This window comes from Lampetra planeri, chromosome 17 (assembly GCF_965212315.1).
Source record: "Lampetra planeri chromosome 17, kcLamPlan1.2.h2, whole genome shotgun sequence".
Lineage (NCBI taxonomy): Eukaryota > Metazoa > Chordata > Hyperoartia > Petromyzontiformes > Petromyzontidae > Lampetra > Lampetra planeri.
In genome coordinates, this window is record NC_136123.1 from 6,674,375 (window position 1) to 6,691,269 (window position 16,895).

Sequence of the window (16,895 nt, forward strand, 5' to 3'; positions counted from 1 at the left end):
CTTAAAAGCTGAAATGATGCTTGCAGTGTACTTATACAGTCGGTGATGGCTGTATTTCCAATACGAAATTATATTGAAGTAATGTTTGTCAAGATTACGAATTGAACGGTCCAGTAGCATAATTTGAAGAGAGGTTCTCAACACAAGTTGTTTTTGGCTGAAATTTCAGTACAGCACCCTGGAACATTTCTCCCTGAATACATTTATCAAAATGCATGCATTCCACTCTGTTGAGTGGGTGTGCCGAAGAGAGGCCATAGTCAGCATCTGAGCAAGATTTATTCAGCATAAATTTTGTATGCCAAGAAAAAAAAATCGCGACACTGACAGGCAAAATAACATGCACAAGAACTAACTTAATTCATGTGAAAGTGAGATAACACTGTTGGCTTTACATGAGTGTGGGCAATGACGTTAGTTAAGTCTGTGCTCTGTAGCGCAGTGGAGTGGAAGTGTACGATAATGATGAGAGCTGCACACATACGGAATGACTAAACATAGTTTTACACGTCAAAATAAGTTGCTGTGCTTTTAAAATCCACTGTTGGATGAAGGCTGTCCCATGCAGTGTCAGTCCGGATGGCTTGTTTGACCAAATTTCACCAAACTGGTCAGTGCACGCAATGAGACATCTCCTTTACCAGTGGCAAACTATAGTAGTAGGTTTTTACCCTTTAAACTGGTACAAAACTGACACCTTTATAGAAGGCATCATGTTTGCAATAACCACAACACAAGCAGTCAAAATGCAAACGAAAAGAAACAACTCTGATAATGATATGCACTGTCCTTGAAGTTGATTGGTCCACACCCGAGACAGCTTTTCTTAGAGCTTAGTATCCATTGGTGTTGAACCTACTACTATATTTTGCCACTGGTAAAGGAGATGTCTCATAGTGTAAATGCTTACCCCGAGCTCTCAAAACTGGTCAGTGCACGGTTGGTGAAAGGGGATGGGGAGGGGCAGGAAAAATTCAGATATCTCTCACCACAAATTTTAGCCTTGGCCAGGAATCAAACTCGTGTCGCTGTGTTCATGGTGCAGTGCGCTAATCACTGCATCACCGCTCTCCTCTAAAAGAGTATCGTGCATACGTATAATTGCGTGGAGAATAACCACTGTGCATGCGTTCATTAAAACCAGCCCTACAATTCTCAACAGTATTTAATTTGAAACAAAACGATGTGTTTTTTTTTCCTTTGCAAAGCCACAGTCAAATCGCACTAACAAGGGCATTGCCTCAGCCGCTGACACCGAGGCTCCACTTGATATGAAAGAGCCCCAAGTTATTTAAGAACCATCGTGTGGATATGCACTGCTGCCCTGTTGATGACTGGTTGGACTCACGCGTCTCCCCTCAATGCGAGCACATTTAATTTTTTATAACACGTGAGCTGCTCCATTCAATTTGGCAGCAAAATCCTTCTCTTAACCGTTTAACGGTGCAATCGTGTACGCCCGTAATGATACATCTTTAGGTGAGATTTCCAGCGCCAAAGCTTTGCATAGTAATGAACTGCAGCAAAAGCATTTGGCTCTGAGCATTTATTTATTTTGATTGCCACAACAACTTTGGCCAATCTATACTGCCCGTGTAAACATTTGATTGCTGCAGCTAATTGACTGATAGGGGCCTTTTCTAACGTGTGATTTTTTTTATTTAACCAGCAATGGGATACTTAATGGACTGTAGCGATATGCATCATCCATACACTTGGATAACATCCACACACAAGACTTATTCGTAAGACGTACCCAAATAAATGGCAGCATGAAAGAGGGCACCAAGCAAGCTTGAAATTAAATCCATACACGTGCAGTCTAGTATATAAACAACCTGGTGTTGCTTTAATATTTTTGTAGCATGCGCCGCCAGATTCATTAATAATTCAGCAAACTCTAATAGCGAAATAAAGCCGATTTTTTAAATATTAAATTTCTGCAGGCACAACATAACTAGACCTGTCATTAATAGCAAATTAAATTAATTTCATTACACATGTATTAAGTATTAATGGACTAAAATAACAGTTTGTATGAAAAGTAAATAAACCACAATGTGTTTTTATAAAACATTTATAACTGGATTTGATAGTGGGATAAAGTTGAGAGTAAGTCTATTCATAAGAAGGTGCTCATGATGCGTAGAGGTCACTTATTGAATGACCGTTTAAATGTGACTGTGAAAGCGTCCGAAAGTTGGTCAAATTCTATTACAAAAAAGAGTCACACCAGCTTAGTGTGAATCTTAAGCTCCACAGCTGTGTGCTGGCTACGAAATTGGTAATAATATAATTCGTCTGATTGCATATTACATAATATTTTTTGCAATCAAAATAGATGCAATCAAAAAAGTGTGATTTTTGTCCATAGTCTTTTTGTCTTATTTGTTTTAGCCGTCAATTTGGGGACGAAGGTCCGCCTTACACTCTCACCGGGTTCCACAAAATAATTTGAACCCTGTGTGTTTATGCTGCTGTTGTTCCTTCTCTCATAGTCTCCACACAGAATAGTCTTCTGTCCAAATAAGCGCCGGTTGTATCAAGTATGCAAGTGTTCAAAAATACATCACACGTAGTTTTGGTGATTTGTGCCTAACGCCTGACACTCTGTCCTCTCTTTGTGATGCTGGGTAGGCTGCTTGGATTATCATGCAATTTTTAATGTTATTGTTTTTCATGAAAGGCTTATTAAAATTGTCACTAAATATTAGTAGTTTGTTATTACAAGTATAATAAAAAAAATCCAAAAATATACCAGCGCTGCTTTTGATTAAAGCCAAGTGTGCCCATGTTTTTGTATTTTATATTTTCGTTTTAATCTACTCAGTGACCATTCCTGCATTTGCCAGCACTGTCAATAAGTCACAAGGACAAACTTTCAAGTCTGTTGGACTTTAATCTCAACGAACCTGCTTTTTATGTCCCATGGACAACTTTGTTGCTTTGTCAAGATGCAAAACTCCGACCGACATAAAAGCGTCGATTCAACAAAATTAATCTCAAGGAAAACTTTTGGGAGATTATCGTCATTTTAGTCCAAATGTGATAAAAAATAATAAAAAAATATTTTACGTGACACTTAAGTTTTTTACGAACCCCTCATATGACGGGCAACTACACTAGTACATAACCATCCAGTAATTTCAACTTGTATCACGCACAGTACTCACTCACTCTCGAAGAGAAAGAACGACTCAGAGGCGCGAGGATCTACAGTCAAGCAGGAGGATACAGCCACGGAGTGAGCCAACACCAACAATTTCCCAAGTTCTGTGGTCCTCTGCATGGTAAGGTGTTATCGGCCAACAAATTCGTGTTTACGTGCACGAGGAAATCAGAGCACACGGAGAAACCCACGCATGCGAAGGGGAAGCACTTTATCCCATATTGATGAAATAAGTGGATTCAAAAAGGGGTCACACGTAATTTCATCACATCTACCCCTCTATTTAAGGAACGAAACAGGAGGGTTTCTCTACAAATCTGGCTGTCTCCTGATGAAGCTAGTTGTAATTACTGGCGAAACGTCGTACTCAGATTGTAAATGTTGTGGCTCTGCTCTCTAGCACACCGGTTTGTGCTGTAAGAGTGACGAATTGGTCACATTCTAGTAATAAGTTGTTACCCTTTCAACTGGTACAAAAACTGACACCTTTATACAAGGCATCATGTTTGCAATAACCACAACACAAGCAGTCAAAATGCAAATGTTTGCATTTTGACTGCTTGTGTTGTGGTACCAGTTGAAAGGGTAAAAACCTATTACTATATTTTGTCACTGGTAAGGAGGTCTCATAGTGGTAACATTCTGTTTACGTGACAAACCATACTAGTTGGCTGTGTCGGGTGGTGGGCGGGTTTAACGACACATTTATATATTTACGCGATTTAACCCAAAAAACCTGTATCATGGGTTCCACATGTTTGCTGTACTGCATTATCGTGGCGAGCCAGGGTGTGTATCTTATTATTTGGGTCTTTCGGTAAAGTCACGTAGATAGGTTAAAATAAAATAACAAAAACACTTTCTTTGAACCTATCTACGTGACTTTACCGAAAAAACCTAAGAATATGATTCCTTGCAGTCACGAAAGCTTCAAATCTAGGTGTAAATGTTCTTGATGCCCACGGGAAGGGCTTTTCACAACATTTGTATGATGAACCAATCCTCACCTCCACAGTGCTGGATTACAGGCGTGCACAACCACTCACTTAAACCAAAACATATAAATTACAATTCATGATATGTTATTTTAAGCAAGTGTGATCTGATAAATTTGCATTTAATGCCTAACGTATTTGTACCATGGTCTATTATTTCCAGAAAATGTGTGTTCAAATAATCACATTGACACATGTCCGCCCCTATAACCTGCAGAGATTGCTGAGGCAAGCATTATTGTGAAGCACCTATTAGGTTTAGGCACTGCGCACCAAGCGATGGTAGAACCATCACTCTTCCTGGCTCCATCTCTTTCCCTAGTGCTGATTGTGGGCACACCACGTGAGATACTTAACGTTGAGTTGATTTAAAGGGCAGCAAAGACAATGATCGTATGCAAGTTGTCACTGATATTGGTACGTGCCCGAGAATGGAACCTTAGGCTGTTGTAATTGTAGCAAAGTGCATTGATCACAGCACCACTGCTCCCCCAAAGAGCTTGTGTGTGTGTCTGTAATAAGTAATGTATGTAAACTTCACACTATCACACACACACTCTCGGCTCTTTTTAAATGACCATCCTGTACGGTGAAACTATAATCGCAATAAAGTTTAAACTCGTAAAGCTACATTATTGGCGTGTGATAATTTAGTGTAAAGAAAATAAAGCACAACGATTTTGAGAATGCACGCTGACTGGTAATTGGCTGATGTGTAACTTACACGGGTGCATTTTAACAAGTAAAAATATTGGGATTTCCTATCATTATGCTGCGCTGGAAGAAGCTATTAGCGCCAGTCATCAATCAACATCAGGATGCTGCAGCAGCAACAGCATTAGCCCTGGAGAGAACCTCAAAACAGCGAAGACATCCGTCAACAACAATGGGCGCTACAACAGGACCAGCCGTGAGATTGATCAGTGACATTAGATAAGGTCTTAATGCACTTCTTGTTTCGAAGCCCAGCTCAAGAGGCCTTTCATTTTGATTGAGTCATCGTGCATCACGTCTGCTATGATTAAGCTGAAATATTTCAGGAGAAAAACATCTTGCGGGTGTGTGTTTTTTGGTGGTGGTGAGGAGGGAATGGACCGAGTGAGGTGGTGTGATTTGAGTGAAGTATCCGTGACTCATTTCAGCTTAGTAATTCCTGAGCCACTCAATGACATATCTCAAACTCTGTTAGTGGCATTCCCTTTCAAGCATACTTAGAGCTCAAAAAATAATTATGGTAATTATACAAATGAAAAAACCACACACACAGAACTCTGATGTATATATTTTTTTATTACTTCTATAATGTATTTAAAGCAGTCGAAGGGGAATCATACATTTTAATTGTATCTAGACGGCCATGAGAAATCTGGTTTGAACACATGTTGAATATCAGCTATGTTCTTGTGAAGAATAAACAAAATATTATAAAATTATATCGTAACATTTTTTTAAATATATAATTTTAATTGATTGATTTTTTGTTTTTACAATTTTACAATTAAAGTTTTCTTAATTTTCAAACTTTCCATACCCAAGGATTTTCATGAGGGGCCAGCAAATCGACTCGATCTCCCGTACGGCCGCGGGAGACAATTTAACTCTCCAAGCATCTCGAACGCCGAGAAAATCCAACCCTCGGTGTGCTGGACTCACAGCCCCGGTTCGTGTCGTAAACAGGATTTGGTTGAGCGCCGGCGGCGAAAGGGGCAGGCCCATGAAGCTGTACACCCTGCCGGCGACCTCCCGTGGGTACCGAACAACGTCCTCGACCCTGATTAACTGCTGCTTATCTCCCGTAAGCTGCTTGCTGCTGCGCAAAGCGGCCGCGGTGTTGTCGCGCCAGGCGCTCGCCAGCAGGGCAGCCGCTGGCACAGAAGTGTTCCACGTCAGTTCCCGCCGAGTCGAGAGAGGGCGCGCACCGCCGTCGCAACCCTCGCTGGCGTTGATCGGAGGCTGCGGGTCCAAATGCCGGGCTATTTTCAAACACACCCCCTCCGGGAACGCGGGCTTGCCGGGAAGCTCGAAGCAGCTGTGCATCATGGAATACACCCAAGTTCTCGGGTCACATACCACGTACAGTGCCTTCATCGCGGGGCCAATTACATCTTTCAGCGAGGGCAGCTTGTTGTTCCAGTTGCCGTCGTTGAGCCCGAGACAGAGCCGCGAATTTGGGAACGCGTCGAGGTGATTGCGCACGCGCTGAATGTTTCCCAGCTCGTCGCTCCGCGCACACTTTCTCTGCCCGTAGCTGCCCTTCTTTTTGAAAACGTGTCTCGTCGAATTCGCCCTCGGGATTCCTTTCGCAAAGGGGTCAGTGCTCAGCCTCGTCGCCTGGATTGCGTTCTGAACGTGCGTTCTCGTGTGCCTGACGAGCGATCGAAACCACTGCCAGGTCTCTGGGAGCTCATCGCTGTGATCACTGAACAGGGGCCCTTTACAGGTGTCGCCGGAGGGAGCACCAGGCACAGCAACAGATGGTGGGCGAAAGTAAAGACTGGGAACGGGGATGTACACAAAGTCAGAATTTCCTACGAATAGCTGACTCACAACCTCGGCTCCTGAGGCTGGGAGAGATGCTATCACAACGGTTGGCAATTCCTGAGAAGCATCGAGTGAAATTAAAGGCAGTTCATCAATCACTTCGGATGCCACTACAGATGTTAAGTTGGCCCAATCATTTCCACACAACTCTTGGAAACAGACATTCTGCACAACTAATATTTCAAGGAGCCAAATAATGATCAAAATGAGAAAAACTGACCTGGCGATCTTTTGCAAACCTACACTGGACTTTCGGTGAATAGCCACCAAAACTACACCTGTCACTGATGATATCCCCATAAATATAATGGAAATCCTTAAAACAAACACCGTCTCATGCTTGTGTTTGGGTTTTATCACTGTACCCTGGCCAAAGTAAGTAACTTTGCTTCTATCCTCAACCACAGCGAACCCGCCAAAACCAAGAAACCCATGTCTGGCTACAGGGTCGTCATGCTTAGTAGCAATGGATATAACTTTCTCCACATTGTCTAAGCAAACAGACAGCCTGACACCATATTTACTGCTCTCTATGAACTTTAAGTTGTTAATGTTTACAAATGGACCGTGAAACATGTAGGCAATCCTAGTCACTTGACTTTGCATGGGAAATGTCACGTTAACATACTGGGTCCAACGCTTTTTCATCTCTGCCATGAGCTCGGCTTCTTGGATCTTCGCCTTTGGGCTATTGCCCTGATCGTCAACCCAGAACATTTTGTAATGGGCATCCCAATCGTCCATCAAGGCGCCGCGGTACCCGTTCTCTGTGGAAAGAGGGACGTATCGAACGTCGTAATCCAGGTTGTGAAAAAAGGCACTAACGAGATTGACTGGAGATCTCTCATCCCTCTCGATGTGATCCAGCACCAACAGCGTCTGCGTGTTGAGCAGGACTAGAGCGCGGTAAACGCTTCTCAGCATCATCCCTCCGGCGTAAGCTTCAACGGCCTCACCGCTGGTGAACACCATGTCCCCGTGCTGAGAGGCGGTGATCAGCTTGCCTGCTCCCAGGCCTCCCGTGCCCGCGTCAGTCTCGGCCCACTCCATGAACTGCCCACACTCGCCCAACTGCCCTTCCCACGGCCGGTGGCATTTACTGCTGGGCGACGGGGCAAAGACCAGCGCGTTGTTGAGGTAAGTGTATTTATGGCCATAGAGGGCCTCTGATACGAAGGCACGCCCGTTCGGGGCAAACGTGAACGAGTTTTGGTCGGGGTGCTCGTGCGCTGGATTGAAGGCGCCCAGCCCGTTGTTCAGCCAGCGGTAAGGGCTGCAGCGAGCCAAGCGCCGTGCCGCCGTGCCTCCCACCGGCCCGGACTTGAACGACACAAAGGTGCTCTTGTCGTCCAGCGCGAGTCCCCCTCCGTGCGTCACCACGCCCCAGTCGGTGAACAGGTGCAGCCTCGGCCTCACGTGACCTTCGGGGGGCCTGGGCACCAGGCGCGGCTCGTACCACACGAACTCGGTGTGCAGGGTGGCCCACCTCCACGCGCTCGAGTGCTCCATGGGCCCGTCCCTCGGCCTGTGCCTGCGGATCTGCTGCGCGAGCCAGTTGCCGCTGCCGTTGCGCAGCACGTACGTGTCCAGGAACACCAGCTGGCTCTCGGGCCCGTAAAACCAGTTGTAGTTGGAGTCGGCGATGCCGACGGTGCGCCTGAAGCCGGGCAGCACAGTGGCCAGGTAGAACCAGTAGTGCTCCCGCAGCCACCCGCTGCGCGTGTGGTCTATGCCCAGGTGCCTGAGCGCCAGGAACACGTACTGCGTGAGCGCTCTGCTCGCGTAGCTGCCGTACGCGACGCCCTCTTGCAGCGACCCGTCCACCACGTGCTCCAGCAGCAGCATGGCCCTCTGAAGCTGGCCCGTGGCCGCGCGCTTCCAGCGGGCGGCGCGCGCGCGGTGCGCTCGATGCGGCTCAAGCACGAGGGCCCCCGTCAGCACGGCGAGCATCCCCGTCACGGCCCGGCCGTCCGTCGGCTGGGCGCTCCAAGGCCTGGCCCGCCAGTGCGAGAACACGTCGTCCGCGGCGTCGGCCAGCGCGTCCAGGTGATCGCGCCGCTTGGACGCGTTCAGCTGCGCGTACAGGAGGTCCACCGCCGTGGCGAGGCCGAGCAACGTGTGCGCCCCCGACGGGTGCTCCTCGTGAACGACACCCGCAGAGAACGACGACGACGATGATGATGAGGATGATGATGATGATGATGAAAGCGCCAACCGCGGCGTCATCCCAATCACCTGCTGCTGTTGCTGATGACGGCGACGTCGACGGCTCTGCTCGGCCAGCCTCTCCGTGAAGTCGAGAGCCAGGGCAAGCGCCGCTCGATCCGCGGGAGCGAGCACGCAGTGCATGGCCAGAGCTCCCACGTTGCTGCCGTAGATCTCAGCCCATCGGGGGCCGGGTTCCCCGCTCCTGCCGCGACGCGCGGCGGCGGCGGCTCCCGCTGCGCCGCTGTTCGCGGTGCTGGTGGCGCTGTCCGTGGTACCAGACCGGAAGCTGCCCGTGGCATGCGACCAGCTGGCGGTGTCCGAGCCGTCGGCGGCTGGACGAGGCGGCAGGTAGACGTCCGGTCTGGCGAGCATCGCGTGCGCGGCTCTGCGCAGAGCACGGGCGAGGTGCGCGTGCGTCGAGTTGGCCCTCGATCGCAGAGCGCGCACGTCTGCCGCTCCGAAGAGCAGCCGAGGATGCGGCTGCTGCTGCTGATGATGATGATGCTGCGGCTGCCGCTGCTGTGCCGAGGGGTCCCCGCCGGCTCCTTCGGCCCCAGCCCCGGCCACCCCAGCCCCGGGCCGGGCCCCGCCCCGCTCGGAGCGGCGCTCAAAATCAAAAACTCCGGCTGCTCCATAGTGGCTGCTGCTGCTGCTACTTGTGCACCCGGTGAGCACGAGAAATGCGCAGAGTGCGCATTCCCAGATCAAGGCTGCGTGTGTCGGGGCTTTCCATATCGCCATTTATTCATTCAGTCTTGCCACTTTTTTTTTGGTTTGTATTCAGATGAGTCGGTGAAGGTTGTGGATGAGCCGGTGAAGGTTGATGGGTATGTTGTGTGTGATATATAAATATGTGTTGTTGCTACTAATGCTGCTGTTAATGAGTACGCTATCCGGTTTGTGGTTTCTGTTGTTGTTAAAACCAGTCCCGACTCTCGTGGTCAGGTTTCTACCCCCCCCCCAACCTCTAACGCAGAAAAAAGGGCCAACTCTGCGCTCTCAATCAGCTCCTTTTCTCATGTCTTGCTTTTTATTCTTTACATTTAATTATTTTATTCTACAACGCATGGGTGGTAAAACTGCTGCACTTTGCAAAACGCTTCTCGCACTCTTCCAGTGCTGCTGTGGCCCCGTACGTTACGTAAATGGGTCTCGGGTTCTTGTTGTTGTTGTTGCTGTCGCCGCTGATGTTGCTGCTGCTGCCGCTGCCGCTGCCGTCGTTGTTGTTGAGTAACGTTCATAAGGCATTCGAAACGCAGAGAAGGCACTTACTGAATGGACCGCGCGCGCACACACGCGCGCGGTGCAGTCTGTGCTGACGTTAACTTGCACAGAGCTACTCGCCCTACCCGACGTGGTGGCAGTAACAGCCCGCTCGGAAGAAAAAAAAATGAGCTCAGAGCGAACACAAAAAAAGACAAAAAAGCAACGTGCGTCCAAACGCGCTCAGGCTAACAGGAGGAGGAGAGAGTGTGTGTATATATATCTTACAGTATATAAATAAATTATTATTACGCATGTGATACGCAACCCCAATGATTAAGGATTAGGCCTTGCCGAGGTAACTTGAGTGTAAGCCAGATTGGTTACCGTATTACTGTTGTTGTAGACCAAACCTTCCCGAGGCTAACCACACGAGATGATTAACTTTACAACTCGCTCGCCAGTGTGAGCTTGCTGGTGAGCGAGCCCCTGTGACGTTGAAGTCATTTCGCCTTCGTGAATGAACGGTCACGTTCATCTCGCCGAGAAATCTATTAATGCCGATTAGTTTTTTTTCATGTGGCCTGCAGCGGTAGCATAGCATGTGTATTCCAGTCTATTAATATACACACTATGTATAAACTGTGCAGATGCCTGCAATGGCATTAACGTAAAAAAATAAACATTTTAATTGTTGCCCTATTATTTTTTTACTATATAACGTGTAAAACTGCATGTAAAATTATATTGATGACCGTGCTATATTTACTCGTGTTTTTTTTCAATAAATACAAATTAGGACATCGATTTTTATCGTCAGCCATCAGTCTTAGCAGGTAAATGAATACGGTACAGCCCATTAGCAAGGAACGCCAAGATAATTGTTCACGCTGGAGCGTTGTATGCATCCACATATTTCAATCAAGCGCAGCACAGTTGTATGGTAAGCACCGGTATTCGTGACTACACGTGTACCACCACACGTGTTACAGGCACGTGGCATGATTGCACCGGTTCAGACATGATAAATGCGCACGTCTAAATGTGCGTGCTTATAGAAAAGCAAAACAACTGTTTTGAAAAGGTTTGTTTAAGAAACCTTGGCAACTTTGTGAGTCGCTCTTTGTGTTTAAGTTGTGGGACATTATGTGCTGTGACACTGCGCGCGTTCACATGGACACTTACATGCTGGGTGTAATTGGCTTCTTTCCAGAATCAAGTCACATCGCGCAAAACATTCTCATCGCCAGCATTCACCGCGGTACAGAGCGCCCTCTGGTGGTCAATGCGAGTGAATTTATGTTTTGATGATGGCCTTCGCTGCCTTGAAATCACTCCCCCCTCCTCTTTTCATATGCTACATTACACCTGCTTCGTGATGAATCGGAACTGTGAATGCGCGTGATACGTACCGTATATTTTTTCATGCCTCCTTAGTTTAACGCAGCAGCAAACAAGTTCACTCGGCAGGCGTGTGCCAAGCTCCCTCCTGCAGGACAAATTACTGATGGGTGGTCACACATGCCCCCGATTATGTAAGGCACGAGGTAGTTTAAGCTCCGTCTGCCTAGAGGGCAGGGAACCCTGTTGAGGTTTGGACTTTACAATGCAACATCCGCGTATTTTGTATGAACTCGCTAGCATTCCTCAAAGTTTAACTCGCTGTGATAATGAAAAAAAATTGCAGGATATTAACAATTAATTATTTGGTGATGCTGCGGCGTTGGCAGCAGTGCACAAGCACAGATAATAATAAAAACTCAACGTGTTCATCAATAACACTCTGGCCTTTAAAAGCATGCACTAAAATTAAATAAAGTACTGCACGTGCATAATGCAAAATGTTCACACGTGTAGGGGCAAGCGCTGTTAGCGAGCACCTATGAAGGCCAGAACAGTCCACGAGGGGTGGGTGGCCAGCACCACGCCCGACCGCCTTTGTCTCCCCAGTGACGATGTTTTACACACCGCACCAGGTACTCATTTCAGGCTGAGTCGACCTAGGGGAGGCGCAGGACCAGTTTAGAAAATCGTCCCTGGTGTTGGCCGTGAGAGGAAATCGAACCCGGGTCTCCCGGTTCATAGCGCAGCGTGCTAACCGCTACACCACCGCTCCCCACTATTGCCTATGCATACATATCCACATACATATAGATACAAAACAACAGTATTCATTGTCTACACGGGAGACACATTTAGGATTTCTTGAATATTTGCACTGTTCATAATATAAGGCGATAAGCCTATCACCAAATCACCTGGAATGCATCCAACCTCATCAGATCTCAGAAGATCATCAGGGTTGAGCCGTGCATAACAGGTGTTATAGGCTTGCGCGTGGGCGCCGTTAATCAGCAGCACAGGGCAGTGCAGCAGGATCAGCTGTTGCACTGCTCTGCTTCCTCCTGTCGTATATACAAAGACAAATATCTCCCGTATAGCCTGACAGGCTGCTGGGGCAAGTGCTGTTATCGGACACGGCACACGAGGGGTTGGGGTGGCCAGCACTTCGCCGCCTTTGTCTCCCCAGTAGTAATGTTTACACACCGCACCAGATACTCATTTGGGGCTGAGTTGACCTAGGGGAGGCCCAGGACCGGTTCAGATAATCGTCACCGGTGTTGACCGTGAGCGAGTCTATGCTGCCTGTCTCACTATCCTGCAGTGTGATAATGTATGGTCAAATAACCCCACCCCCCTCCACATGTCCCGCAAGGCGTGGGGAGGCTCTTGTCGTAAAGCAGTAGCTTGATAAGGAACCGCACGTGTATATTAAAACGAAAGTGTTCGCTTCTGTCAGGAACTAACGTAGTAACTGCAATGTCCAAGAGCTGTGTTTCAGCTTAAATATGTCTGCCACATTCAGTGAGGCTGTCAAAAGTCACTTCGTTCCAGCAACAAAAAGAATTGTCTGATGAAGTGTATGTCGTTTCATTGCAATGTCGCTGGAGGCATCAAAGATTCATGCCCGCATGCTCTCGGCAAAACGAGGCACTCCTTGACTGACCTGGCATCGAGCGGGGGAAGACATCGGGAATGGGCATGGAGAGATAAAGAGGGAGAGGGGAAGGAAGCAATGAAGGATGCACATGGGGATGAAAGTGGGGAGGGGGAAAATCGGGACACACATTTGAAGCACACGCCCCAAGGAGCCTCCCACCAACGTTGCAGAAGCAAGACACGACAGGTAAGATATGCGGCGCTGCAGTGCCAATATGTGGACGGGGTCAATGTAGCACAGAGGTCGCAACCGGATACCCGATACCCGTACCCTACCCGATACCCGGCTACCCGTACCTAGCCGGGTACGGGCACGGGTACGGGTAGCCGTTTGCGACCCTGGTGCGGCCGGGTACGGGTAGGCCGTGAGTCACTGGTGAGTAGCCGTTTGTCACTCATTTCGGGTAGGGTACGGGTAGGGAACGGGTACCCGTACCCGGCCGGGTACGGGTACCCATATGCGACCCTGATGCGGCCGGGTACGGGTAAGGAATCAAAACCCGTTTGCGACCTCTGATGTAGCAACACCAAAAATATAACAAGCGACAAAAATCGCCGCACGTAACCGCCGCCCCCTCACTGATTTAGTACTCCGTGATGACTAACAGAGGGTAACGTTTATTTAGGACGACAGCTTTTATCATTTCTCACATCTTGCCACATGGTGCTTTCGGAGCGTTGTCTTAAGGACGGCGTTAACGTGTTAGTTATTGTTTGGTGACCGTACGGAACGGAATAACTTGCGGCAATCACAATTCAGGGGTATGGGAGTACAATTCGTTATTATGCTGAAAGAAAATGCAAAGGGAGGGAGCGGTACATATTTCTTTGAAGACGAACATGTTTTTTGAACATGAAACCGAGGTGGATATCTTTTTTCCCTCGCCGTTTTTTTGTTTGTTCCACCTCCACCATTCTTTTGACCTCTAATACTTGCAATTTAAAGGGGGGAAGGCGGAGGCTTTCATGTATCAAACACGGGGATCGGTCGGATGGGATTGCTGGAATAGATACGCCATTGCCTTGGGAACAGGAGTACCTTTTTTGTTCGTGCAAATAAGCAAATGCACTTAAAAGAAACCAGTAGATAAAAAAATACTGTAGAGTGCAATCGCTAAAGCTGTACCCCCTTCGACTGGAACCGTGACTTGGCATGATGGTAAAATGCTGTATCTGAAGGATGCGAATTATACTCGGGCAACAGCACGAAACACTTGCAAAGGACACACTGCCAGTATTAATTTGCACTCAACACCATTTCAAAATACGCTAATGGCGGATATAGTTTGTGTAATTGATTCGGTAATGACTATGCTGAGCTCTATATTTACATTCTCGGAATGCGGCATTGTTATTTTGGAGGATGGTGACTGCCGGAGCTCATTTAACATCACACCGCACTGGCTTGCACGTTTGGCCAAAGGGTGCAATTTCACCACTGTCAATGATGTCATATGCTGGCGCATTTAAAACTCCCTTACAGTAAGCCCACGTTGTGATCAGTTACCTGCTACTTGGTTATAAATAAAAGTCATGTAACGGGGGAAAGGGGCAGGGTAGGGAGAGAAACGGTAACCGTAGTTTTGTATCCACACTCACCATTGACCAGGCTAGCGATGTATGCATGTGTTCCCACATCGTGGACAGCACCGTGTGCGTGGCTGTGTGTAGTACCAGCCCTAGCGGGGCTTGGCGAGCACTGGGATAGTGTGGGCACCACGCACAGCGTGTGGTGGGGGCTCCCACGAGGGGGAGGGGGTGAGTGTCAGCCCAGGGGCAGGGTTGCCCCGGGCCGTGGCACTCTGGTTGACCCCGTAGACACGTAATCCGGAATGTCCACACACGGGGCCCCAGGTGGGTGGGCTAGTGGGTGATCACGTGTCCGGGGAGAGCTCTTGAGAAGGATCGAGAGGGAACGAGAATGTTCAAGAAGGTGGGCAGAGCCGAGCGTGGTGCGGCCCCGACCATAGGGGGATATAAGGTGGGTCCCTGAGAGGGGCTGGGGTCTCTTGGTTCTACAAGCTGGAAGCTCTGCATCTCAAGCTGGAAGTGCTTCATCCTACGAGGGACCACGTGGTCGGAGACCCGAGCAACAACGTCTGCGACTCAGTTGGACTTCCTACACATGTGTAAGGACAGTACAGGGTGATGTAAGGACAGCACGGCTCCCCGTGGCCATGGCTACTAATTAATGTAACGGTTAGGGTAATGTGGGACCTAAGTGGTCGCTAATAATGATTGATGCGACAAGCTTTGACAGGGTCGCATGAGGGGAAGCACGGGACCTAACGGTCGTAAATTGTAATAAGGGCAGAGGCAGACAGGGCCAGGTGTGGTTAGAGAGGGTTCGGGAAAAGGGGCGTGGCCGGGTCGTGATGGGGATAAGAGCCGGCATGAACCGGGGCTCTGGGCTGCTGTTATGGGGGAACTGCCATCGCTGTCGTCACCTTGCAGCGGGTCGTCTTCATCATCCTGGAGTGGGCACCTTGTAGTCTTGGAAGGCTAGAGTTATGTTGTCTCAGAATATAGTTATATAAGTTACCCAAGTGTATATAGTCACTCGCGGTTACTCGTTAAGTTATCAGTGAGGCAGTGGACTTTATTCAAAATAAATATACATGTAACTGAACAAGACGGTGTCTCTGAGAGCTACATTACACGTGTAGTGTAATAGCGCCGGCTGCTGCCCAGCAGCGGCAACTGCGGCGGACAAAAAGCACACACGCCGGTGAGCATGTACACGGGTGTGTCGGCAGGGCGGAGGAACTGGGGCAAGGGTCACGGAAGACCTTATCGGGAAGCTCCTGGAACCCGCTAATGGTTCGAGAAGGGAGGCGCGGCCAGGGCGGAGCCAGGCCACACTTGGTAGCATAAAAGGAGCTGAGAGTGGGAGCTCAGGGCTGCCGGTTCTGGGAGTGGACTCGTCTCGTCGTCGCTGTCGTCTTCGCCGCCTTCGTCGCTGCCGTCATCACTAGATACTGCGTGGCCGGATAGTTGTGGGCTGTCTTGGTCGGCGCCATCGGTGTTACACGGTAAGGGTTGTGTTTATGCTAGGCTAGACGACTAGAGAGAGTGCGGGGGCGAACCCGTGAAGTGTGAAGGCGTTAATAAAGAAGGTGCCTCCTGGAAATCCTTGTCTCCGAATCTCTGACACTACACGTGTATGTTGAACTCACAATGTCGAGCGACCTCTCCGACTGACACAGCAAGCGGAGGCTTTCGTGCAGCAGCATACTGAGAAATTACTTTAAATTATAAAAAAAAATTACGAGTAACTCTTTGGCTTTGGCTGGAATTACGTTTGTTTTATATCTATAACAATTGAAAACTTATAGCACATTGCTTAGAAACAGTAGTGCAGTGGTTAGCTCATTCGCTTTAAATATGATTAGTTAAATTCGATTCCCAACCATACTTAATTTGAGAGGGCCTCCATCCAGCAGTTTATTGACAAAGGGCTGTAAATTATTTTAAATTTTTATATTTTGTACGTGAATATTTGCTAAATTATCACGCAATACACATAATGATGCGCCATACAATATATACTACAGATTAGAAATGTGTAGGTGGAAATCATTTTTTTATGTTTATCTACACAGTGTGAACGAACACACTTTACACGATGAATAAAATGAAATACTTAACGACAACCATTTAAATGCCACATCGTAGTGGTTTAAGTCTTTGAGCAGAACATCAAATTACACACTTGACCATGCAATTTCACAAATCACACTCTGACAGGTCCAGACGAAAAACAAATGAGCAGCCATTAA

The 16,895-nt window shown here is 48.0% G+C and overlaps 1 protein-coding gene across 1 annotated transcript; it reads right to left on the reverse strand.

Moving 5' to 3' along the window:
• Window positions 1–5,437: 5,437 nt before the first annotated feature.
• LOC144723421 (dermatan-sulfate epimerase-like protein) lies at window positions 5,438–9,890 on the reverse strand. Its single transcript, XM_078602194.1, has one exon. The coding sequence runs from the start codon at window positions 9,652–9,654 to the stop codon at window positions 5,674–5,676; it is 3,981 nt and encodes a 1,326-aa protein (XP_078458320.1). The 5' UTR covers window positions 9,655–9,890; the 3' UTR covers window positions 5,438–5,673.
• Window positions 9,891–16,895: the final 7,005 nt, after the last annotated feature.

Bases quoted from the DNA above. Each gene is read 5' to 3' on its own strand.
- LOC144723421 (XM_078602194.1), bottom strand. From the start codon at position 9,654: ATGGCGATATGGAAAGCCCCGACACACGCAGCCTTGATCTGGGAATGC.